Source organism: Dipodomys ordii, unplaced genomic scaffold (genome assembly GCF_000151885.1).
Source record: "Dipodomys ordii isolate 6190 unplaced genomic scaffold, Dord_2.0 Scaffold155, whole genome shotgun sequence".
Classification (NCBI taxonomy): Eukaryota; Metazoa; Chordata; class Mammalia; order Rodentia; family Heteromyidae; genus Dipodomys; species Dipodomys ordii.
In genome coordinates, this window is record NW_012267371.1 from 478,907 (window position 1) to 489,105 (window position 10,199).

The 10,199-nt window shown below is 48.2% G+C and overlaps 1 protein-coding gene across 2 annotated transcripts; it reads right to left on the reverse strand.

The window, feature by feature from the left end:
* Positions 1-2,845: 2,845 nt before the first annotated feature.
* Positions 2,846-9,864, reverse strand: Krt74 (keratin 74, type II). Of its 2 annotated transcripts, XM_013032452.1 has the most exons (9): positions 9,394-9,864; positions 8,199-8,413; positions 7,762-7,822; positions 7,228-7,323; positions 6,564-6,728; positions 4,714-4,839; positions 4,214-4,434; positions 3,488-3,522; positions 2,846-3,051 (listed from the first exon to the last, which is right to left on the reverse strand). In XM_013032452.1, exons 1-9 carry the CDS (start codon positions 9,862-9,864, stop codon positions 2,846-2,848), a joined length of 1,596 nt encoding a protein of 531 aa, XP_012887906.1. The 2 variants fall into 2 exon arrangements, with proteins under 2 accessions (XP_012887906.1, XP_012887907.1); XM_013032453.1 differs by lacking the exon at positions 2,846-3,051 and having other exon boundaries at positions 3,474-3,522.
* Between the last annotated feature and the right edge of the window lie 335 nt (positions 9,865-10,199).

Sequence of the window (10,199 nt, forward strand, 5' to 3'; positions counted from 1 at the left end):
CTATCTGAGTTCAATGTTGATGAGTGCATCTCTAAGGGAGCAGTGTGAGGGTCACATGGCAATACTGAGGAGCTGCTGAATTCTCCCCCAGAGTTGTTTTTACATCCTCACCAACAGTGCACAGAGGTTTCCAACTTCTCTACATCCTTGCCAAGATTTATCATATTTTTTTGAATGACAGTTAGCCCCCTGGGTGAAAATTAGCTCCTCATTACGGGTTTAATTTCCAGCTCCTTAATGTCTCGCCACCTTGAATATAGTTCATGTGCTCAATGGCCATTTGTATATCTTCTTTAAATAAAATTTCATTGTAATCCCTTGATTTTTTTAACTAGGTAATTCTTTTTTTTCCCTCAAGGATGGCACTCTACCACTTGAGCTACAGCTCCATTTCTGGCTTTTTGCTGATTAATCAGTGATGGGAGTCTCATGGATTTTCCTGCTTAGGCTGGTTTCAAATCACAATCCTCAGATCTCAGATTCCTGGGTAACTAGGATTGTAAGCATGAGCCACCAGCATTCAATTTAGGTAATTTATTTCTTGTTGAGTTGCAAGAGTTCTTTTTATATGCTGAATACCTTATTAGATAAATAACCTGTAAAATTTTCCTTTTTCCTTGCCACTTTTTATGAGCATCAATTAGTTGTTCAAGGAGGTTTTATTTTAAATGTGCATTTATACATGTAAACCTTAACTCCAGACTCTCCTCTCTCTGTCTCTCTCTTTTCCCACTTAGTTTTGTTTTGTTTTGTTTTGTTTGAGACAGGATCTCACTACATAGCCCAGGCTGGACTCAAACTCACTATCTTTCCTGCTTCAGCCTCCCTAGTGCTGGGTTTATAGTTCTTTACTACCGTACCTTCTTATTCCACTTCCTTGATAGCACCTTTGAATAAACAAAAGATTTTAAGTTTCATGAAGTCCATTTTAGGTACTTTCTCGTCTGTAGCTTATGCTTTTGGTATCTAAGAATCCACTGTGAGATCCCAAATGAAGATTTATCCTTATATTTTCTTTATGGTTTTAATTAATTCTTATATTTAGGTTGTTTTCTTTTCAAGTGCACAGTGAAAAAGTTTATTTATGACATTTCAAAACCCAGAAGAGAAGACAATGCACAAAAACATCACAAAACTGTTCTTGATCGATTTGACTTTCTTTTTTTTTTTTTTTTGGTCAGTCATGGATCTTGAACTCTGGGCCTGAGCTCTGTCTCTCAGCTCTTCAGATCAAGGCTAGTGCTCTATCACTTGAGCCACAGTGCCACTTCTGGTTTTTTGGTGGTTTATTGGAGAGAAGAGTCTTATGGACTTTCCTGACAGGGCTGGCTTTGAACCACAATCCTCAGGTCTCAGCCTCCTGAGTAGCTAGGATTACAGGCGTGAGCCACCTGTGCCCAGCCTTTATTTTTTTATATAATGTAAAGTAAGGCCTGCATTCAAACCTACTGTGATAACATGATTCAACTTCTCCCTCTAAGAATCTAGGTGCCTATCTTTCTGATTACTTGAGTAATCTCTCTTCCTCCAGGAAGCTATCCTTGCTTAGCCTCCCATTATGGCCACTCCTTGATTTGCACAACTTTGAGTGTCTCCTGGGATTGGCACTAGCGACATGGTAAGATTGTGTACATGCAGCAATGGCTTCCATCATCACTAGCGGATATTTGGAGAGACAGACTGACAAAAATGCACCTATAACATCACTCAAGAGCAGTTTATTGAATATACCGCAGAAATTCAGAGTCCTTCGTTCAAGCAAGGGAAAGACTAGCAGGTGCCATTCTAAAGAAGATTTCCACTGCAAGCCATGACCTTTGGCTGGATGGAAGACACAAAGTCAAGTCCCCTCAATGGACTCAGCTCACGACAATGGTAATTGAGAGCCAGAAGCTACCATAGGGCACAGCCTGTGTCCTGCAAAAATAGGATCTGTGGCCAAGTGACCAAGGACCAATCACGGCCTGCAGTCTTGACAAAGGACAAGTTGATCTTCCCTCTGGTAAAGAGACAGTGTCATGTCATGGGAAGAGCTTGGCCCTGTATTCAGTCAGGCCTGAGCTGGCACTGGGTGGGAGGGGAGTGGTGAGTGACTAGGACACATTGCTCTCTGAGGATCAGGCTCCCTGTCCTCTGATCAACACCTTCCCTGCAGGGCAAGGTGAGAATTAGAGGAGACATGTGTAGGGTGCCTGGCATTTATCAGGCATTTACTAAGTGGGAGCAGCTATTGCCATGAATAACAAAGGGAGTTGGTGGATGACACAAGGTGGCAAAAAATCTCCATCCCTCTCCACTTGGTTCCATGAATAGGATGCAGCTGGTGATCTGAGAATGTACACATTTTCTCCCAAATGACAAAGACCTAATTTCTCATACCCTGGTGGTATGGCTTCAGGTTCACCCCACCATGCTAGCAGGGGTAAAATAAAATCTTTTGAAGAATTGAGAACTTGACCTAAGCACAGAATGAAACTATCTCCTCTCCCCTCTCCTCTTACTCCCCTTCTCCTTCCTCTCTTTCTCTCTCTTCCCACCTCTCTCTCTGTAGAGCCTGATCATAACTGCCATCAGGCCAAGAAGGTACTGATGGCTGTGTGTCCATGGCCACCTGCCAAGCTGAAGGCAGCAAGGAAAACCAGAAGTCATGAATTGCACACGGGACCTACGGGTACAGGGAGGGTGATCACATCCATCAGAACTGGAAAGCAAGATAAGCCATGATGTAGATAGTGTGCTACAGACAGTCCTAAAACTCGGGGATGAGGAGTGGGGTGTGGCAGGCATCTTTGAGCAATGGCAAAGACATCTTTTCTTCCAGGTGTTTGGTGAAGGAGCAACAGGCTTATCGAGTGGTCTTCCTGGCTGGCATGCTGGCTGGAACACTTTTCTCTTGGGACTCCTGGTGGTCTCCCCCTCGTCCGCCTCGAGACTTGATCTGGCCACTTCGCGGGCTGCTGGGGCTACCAGCCACACTGCCAGCCCCAAGGTCAGCACTCGCAGAGCTGGGGTTGTAACCATAGCTGCCATAGCTGTTGCTGCTGATGACTGCTGGGGAGGTAAAGCCAGGAGCAGGGAGAGAGAGGAAGGTGTCAATCAACCAAAGATGACAACTATAATATCCTTTTTAATCCCACCACATTCCTTAGCGGTCAAGACCTAGCCAAGATGATGGAGACCCTGCCACAGGGCAGCATCTGTGTGGTGGAAGTACTACATAAGGCAGAGACCATGTTTGTTCTCCTGAACCTCTGAGGAAAGTCCCTCTTCCAAGCCTTTCTCTAGATGACAGAATCCCCAAGGGAGACGCAGGGAGAAGGCTGGGTGGGACTTCAGTCACTGTTGCCAAGGAACAAAAGAGGAGAAAGTTCCTCAGAAGCCAGAGAGCCTCCACAGGGCTGTAACAAAACCTTCTGCATGCAGGTGAGACAATGAATGGAGGTGTCCCAGAGCCCCTGCCTTTCCCAGCCAACTCAAGGATACTCACAGATGCTCACGGAAGATGGATTCTCACCAGACATCCTGCAAGACAAAATTAAAGAGAAAAAAAACCTCAGGAATGTGTCCAGATTCAGCTGAGCTTTAGTGAGCTCTTGCTTTCATGAGTATGTGAATTTATTTCATTCATGAAGGGGTGAGAGAGTGCTGGTAGTGAGACTTGAACTCGGGGCCTCATGGTCTTGCTTGGCTTTTTTGCTCAAGGCTGGAACTCTACCACTTGAGCCCCTTCACTTTCAGCTTTTTGCTGGTTCCCTGGAGAGTTTCTTGGGTTTGTCTGCCTCGGCTGGCTTTGAATCACAATCCTCAGATCTCTCAGCCTCCTGAGTAGCTAGAATTACAGGCATGAGCCACTGGCACCCAGGTTATTTCATTCTTATAGGTAGAGATTAGAGCTTCGATTCCACTGGTGAGAAAATAGAGACCCTCCATGATTTACCAAGACCATACAGCTAGCCTGTGTCAGTCTGTCTGCTCTTCTTAGGGAGCCACATGGCCACCTGTGTTCATGGCTTTTGTCTGACATCCCCTGGCAGGAAGCAGCAGCTAAACTAACCTGTCAAATCATCATCTCTCCTATTCATGGTGTCACCAGAACTTTTGTTGACACAGTATTGTTGTTCATCTTCCAGATCCAAAAAAGCCCCTTAGCCACACAGGACACACACAGCCCCCTCCTCCCGTGGCACCCGCCAAGGTGCTTTCCTGCCCTCACCTGCACTCCTCGCCCTCTAGCAGCTTGCGGTAGGTGGCGATCTCCATATCCAAGGACAGCTTCAGGCTCATGAGCTCCTGGTACTCACGCATCAGCCGGGCTAGCTCTCCCTTGGCCTGGTGCAGGGCGCCTTCCAGCTCATCCAGCTTGTCCCGAGCATCTTTGAGGGCACTGTCCCCTCGCTGCTCAGCATCCGCGATGACCATTTCCAAGTTGGAACACTGGGGGAGGTAGGCGGAAAGCATGAAAATAGAACAGAAAATCATGTCTAGATTATACAGGTCAAGTAACATAACTCTCTCAGTATGCAGAGGAGGCCCAACGTGACTGCAAGGAACAACTACAGAGCCAGAAGCTCTGATAGCAGGGAGGGTGAAGCAAAATGGGAAAGAGGCACTATGGTTGGCCTGGCAGCTCTTAAGCCCAAGAGGAAAGACTTGCTTTCTCCTGAACGTCCAGCCCCAGCTTCTCCAGCACAGGGGTGATACTGAGCTGCTCACCTGCTTCTTCACGTTGGTGATATCACAGCGGATCCTCTGGATGAGCCGGTTCAGCTCCGACATCTCACTTCTGGTGTGTTTGAGGTCATCTCCATGCCGACCAGCTGCCAGCTGTAGCTCCTGGATCTAGAGGTCAGAGGCAGGAAGGGGTGGTGATGTGACCAGGAAGGGAAGAGTGCTGAACAAATACTCCCACCACCAGAATGAGCCTGAGTAGCTAGGATAGAGAAGGTAGAGCCAGCCCCTGAGTGTCTTTCCAGCTTTGACTAAGAACTAACCCATCCTCTAATCAGAACCTGCATGTGGTCCTCTGTTCCTATCTCCTCCTGGCCTGTAATCTTTCTTGGGATGGATAGGGAAAGATGCAGTTCAAATGAACTAAGCATTCCTCAATGTGAGGGAGCTCTAACCCACCTCCCTCACCTAGTTAATACCTATTCAGAGAAGTGGGTCCTAGAATCCAGATGAGAGCAAGACAGGCAAAGCCATTGGTCACCATTTTCCTGTGACACTTCCTTGATCACAGGGAAAAAGAGAGGAAAGTCCACAATCTCATGTACCCTTGAAAGGGATCACAGACAAGATTGATAGGATTGGTGACTTCTCCCAGTACCCAGACTCTGGGAAAGAAGAAATGGAAAGTACATTGACAGGGGGAAAGGGGACAGCGGGAAGCAGGAAGATAGACCACAGCATCCTTGCTGTTAGTGGTGCTATAGTTTGGATTTGAAACTGTTCTTCAAAGGTCCAAGTGTTAATGGCTTGGCCCTCAGCTTGGTCCTTTTGGGAGATGTTGGAATCTTTTGTGGATGGGGCCTGATAGGAAGAAGTTAGATAGCTGGAGGGCAGGCACTTGAAGATGATACTGGAACCCTGGCCTTTCTCCTCTCTCTATTTGCTTCCTGGATGGCATAAAAGGAGCAGCCTCCTCCCACCATGTCATACTGTACTGCCACAGTGCTGAGACACCACAGACAAATCTCTGAAGCCATCAGCCAGAACCAACCTTTGCATCTTATAAGTTGATTTTCTTGGCTATTTTTGTCACAGTTATGAAAAGCTGACTAATACAGGTAGAATATAACAAATGTTATGACAAATATAACAAATAACTCCCCAGAAGCCGGGTGCTTGTGCCTCATGCCTGTAATCCTAGCTACTCAGGAGGCTGAGATCTGAAGATCAAAGCCAGCCTAGGCAACAAAGTCCATGAGACTCTTATCTCCAATTAGCCACCAGAAAACCAGAAATGGCACTGTGGCTCAAGTGGTAGAGCACTAGCCTTGAGCTGAAGAGCTGAGGGACAGCACCCAGGCCCAGAGTTCAAGCCCCATGACCGACCAAAAAAAAAAAACCAGAAAAACAAAGAACAAAATAAAAAAACACCTCCCCAGGCTCCAGGGAGTACAAAGGTAAAGAGTTTTGTACCCAACAGCCCCAGAGGGCCCTACCCTGAAGCGTAACTCCACTAGTCAGTACACTTCTCCAGTCTGACCTGCTCTTGAAGTCTTCCCAGTGCCATTGGTAAATATCTCCAGACTTCCCCTTCTCTCACTCCCCAGCCAACCCCAGCTGCTCTGCTCCGTGGTTATGACTGTCCTCCTGTGCTGTGGCAGCATGCTCCCATTCCTGTCTGTGATGAGATTGCCTCATGATCTCCTCCCCTCTGTTGAGTGTGCCCCATCCACACCAGTGTTTTGATCACATTCTCTGAGAATTTCTTTGAGGGAAACAACGTGGAACTCATGGTCATGACCACCCTCTCCTGCAGCACATGCAGGAGATATCTCCTGCATTCTCTAGTGCAAGGAACTGTTCCCAGGAAGGAGGGAAAATCAGCAAGTGCCCACCTTGGTCTGGTACAGCGCCTCTGCCTCAGCCTTGCTCTTCAGAGCAATGTCCTCATAGTGAGCACGGACCTCGGTGATGATGCTGTCCAGGTCCAGGTCCCGGTTGTTGTCCATGGACAGGATGACAGACGTCTCACTGGCATGAGTCTGGATCTGGGCGATCTCCTGAGTTAGGAGATGAAGACAAAGTCAGGCCCTCAGTTTCCCCTCTTCTGCCCTACCAGTCTCCTGAGCCCCTGGTCTCTGATAATAGGTATCACTGGGATCCACAGAGCTCAAGTGAAGGAAATAGCCACTGGAGATATGCCTGCCCAAAGTGCCCATAGCAGCAGTAAACACTTCAATAACAGCAGGGAGCGGGAGGAAAGAACAGGAGGAAAGACTTGTCACCTACAATTTCAAAGAACCCATAAGGCTGTGTCTCAGGAGGACTTCATGGGGCCATCTTTTTCTTGCCTGTGGGTAAAGCCATTATTGTGTCCCAGATGAAATTGTCTCCTGACCAGGGACAGGATCCTGTTCTTCAATAGTCAGTCAGTTCTGGGACTTGCATCTTCCTATCTAAACATCTTTCCCTGTAGTAGCCCTAAATCCCTCCACCTGGCAGCACCAGGTAATGCTGCAGCTGGAAAGAGGTGGGGATGAGGGACAGGTGGGTTCTCACCGCATCATACAGACACTTGAGGAATTTAATGTCTTTTTCCAGAGAGTCCACTTTGGCCTGAAGCTCCACCTTCACTGTGTAGGCTGCATCTGCATCCTGCCAAGAGACCCCACAGCTGTCAATCAACACTCCCCTTATCCCATCAGCATCCCTGCTCCTGCCCCAAAGCCATCTGAATTTCTGTGTTTTGCCCACAAAGGAAAGAAAACACATAGACTTGTTCACCATCAAGCAACTCCTCCCAGACTCACTGAGTCTTTGGAAAGAGGATAGGGGGGAAAGGGCCTGCTTTTCCTCTGTCCCATCTTACCACCCCCTCCCTCGGAGAACACAAGTTCCAGAGAAGTATTGAGTTTCCTCAGGTCACACAGAAAAGACTGAAATGAGCCAGGACAGAGGCAAAGAGTCTATCTCTGTCCAATTCCTGAGCAAGTGTCCCTTCTCTCTAGGTCTCTGGAGACCAGCCCTGAGCCCTGAGTTGCTTTGGATGAGGGCATAAGAGAGACCAGAGACCAGAGACTCTTCTCTGCTTACCTTCTTGAGTACCACAAACTCATTCTCAGCTGCAGTTCGCCGGTTAATCTCCACCTCATATCTGTGCCAGGAAAGAAGACAGAAGAGACCTCAGCCCTGCAGGCAAGTGACCTTCTCTTCACACTAACCAGGCAAGCACTTGGGCTGCCAAAGACCAGAGTCTCCTAGGGTGAGCACAAACACTAGGCAGTCCCTAGGTTTCTCGCTATAACTCATTTACTATACTCCAGGAAAATACCCAGGAGCCTGTGGGGCTCCCTGAACTACAGGTGAGTCGATGAATGTGGGAGCCCCTACGTATTAACCAGGTAGGATGCTTCCATCATACAGGGCGGACACCTCTCCCTTCACTAGAGAAGAGGTCATGAGGTCCAGACCCAATAGCTTGCTCCTTGCCCTCTTAAACAAAAGGGCACATGAACCATGACTCTACTCACTTCTTCTTGTAGTCCTCCACCACGTCCCTCATGCTCCTCAGCTCCGAGTCCAACCTCACCCGGTCCCCAGACAGGGTCTCGAGCTGCTTCCGCAGGCTGCTGATGTGACCCTCATAAATGGGCTCCAGACTCTTCCTGCAGTTGTTCAGGTCCAGCTGCTGCAGCAGCTCCCACTTGGTCTCCAGCACCTGATTCTGCTGCTCCAGGAAGCGCACCTGGAACCCAAATCAAAGGCCACCTAGAACCACATCATGTTCTTATGCCCCATGGACATATATTGCCTTTAGACTAATTGGATTTTTATAAAGACTTTAAAGGCAAGTTCTGACTCACTACCCTCGCCACCTGGCAAAAACAAGATCTTTTGCAAGTGTTCATCCCCTAGCTTTCTTCTATTACCTACCACATATCCTAAGATATACTATGTGTCTTCCTGTGTTGTAATCCCCTCCCTCTGAATAGTGCTTGATTTTTTCCAGCTGTCCTGTTCTTTAGGGAGTTAAGGTTCTGCCTAGCTGTCTCCAGAGGTTCCTTACTTCTTTCTCAAGGTATGGCTACCCTCTACCCAATTGCCCACACTTCTTTGAAAGGTCCCCAAAGAAAACAATACATAGTAGGCTCTGGTGATTCATGACTATAATCCTAACTGCTCAGAAGTCTGAGATCTGAGGATCACCAAGGTTCAAAGCCATCCCAGGCAGGAAAGTCTATGACACCCTTATCTCCAATGAACCAGCAAAGAGTCAGAAGTGAAGGCATGAATCAAGTAGTAGAGTTCCAGCCTTGAGTAAAAAAAAGTAAGGTACAATATGAAGCCTGAGTTCAAGCCCCAGGATGAGAGAGAGAAAGAGAGCAGGAAGAGGAGAGGAGAGGAGAGAGAGAGGAGAGGGGGGGAAGGGAGGGAAGGGGAGGGGATGTGGAGGGGACGGGATGTGGAGGGGAGGGGAGGAGCGGAGAGAGAACAGGAAGAAAGGAGGGAAAGAGGGGAGGGAGGGAGGTTGGGAGGAAGGGAGGGAGGAAGGGAAAATAGAATAAAGTCCATTCATTTATTCTTTTGCTCTACCTACCTTTCAAATCTGTTCTCCTCTTATAATAAGGTTCCCCCCACCCACCCACAACACTTGGCTGCCTCCTCTCTGCCACAAAGAAATTGCTCAAATCTTATTAGATTGCTGTCTCCTCCTGGGGCACGTACCTTATCAATGAAGGAAGCAAACTTGTCATTCAGAGCCTTGATCTGCTCCCGCTCCTGGGCCCGAACTTTCTGGATCTTGGGGTCCAGCTCCACATTGAGGGGAGCCAGGAGACTCTTGTTGACAGTCACCTGGTGGATGCCTCCAGGTGGGCACACAGATGGACATGCAGGCCCCAGAGCCACACTGCCAAACATGCTGCCAGCAAAGCCGCTTGCCCTGCCCCCTCCATACCCAGAGCCATGCCCAAAGCTGGGCGCTCCAGCCCGAATACCACTGCCTGCCGTGTTGAAGGAAATATGTCGATTTCCCACAAGACTATAGAGGCTCCGACTGCCAAAGCTAGCCCCAACCCCTTGGCCAGAGGCACGGTAAGAGGCCATGCTGCCCAAAGCCTTCCTGGGAACTACTGCAGAAAGCACACTGAAGCTGCCCTTGTCTCCGCCAGGCCTGAAGTTCAGCTGCCGACTCATAGTAGGGAAGATAGAACTGACACTGCTGGGAAAACACAGTTGCCAAGGGCTAGAGAGCATATGTCAGCGCCCCAGAGTGCTGCCTGCTTTTATCCCTAAGGATCCCAAGACACCGGAAAAGGGCGTCTCTCCACTATCTCCTTCCCTACTACAAGGCTGGGGCAATTTACAGAACTGAGATCTTCAAGCCTTTGAGCAACAAAGCCCTTCTGATAGCAGGTGGAAGATGCTGTCCTTGCACACTGCAGTGGTCTAATTTGGAATTTAACTATGCTCCCTAATTAGGGAGTAGAGACTTATCCCCTCCAGAGATCTCCTAGCTTTATTTTTCTAAG

What these genes read in the sequence shown, in the direction of transcription:
- Krt74 (XM_013032452.1), bottom strand. Translation starts at nt 9,864, where the DNA reads ATGAGTCGGCAGCTGAACTTCAGGCCTGGCGGAGACAAGGGCAGCTTC. An exon ending in AGTTTGTGGTACTCAAGAAG is followed by an intron (nt 7,324 to 7,761) that starts GTAAGCAGAGAA and finishes GTCTCTTGGCAG; the next exon opens with GATGCAGATGCAGCCTACAC. An exon ending in TCACCAACGTGAAGAAGCAG is followed by an intron (nt 4,435 to 4,713) that starts GTGAGCAGCTCA and finishes TACCTCCCCCAG; the next exon opens with TGTTCCAACTTGGAAATGGT.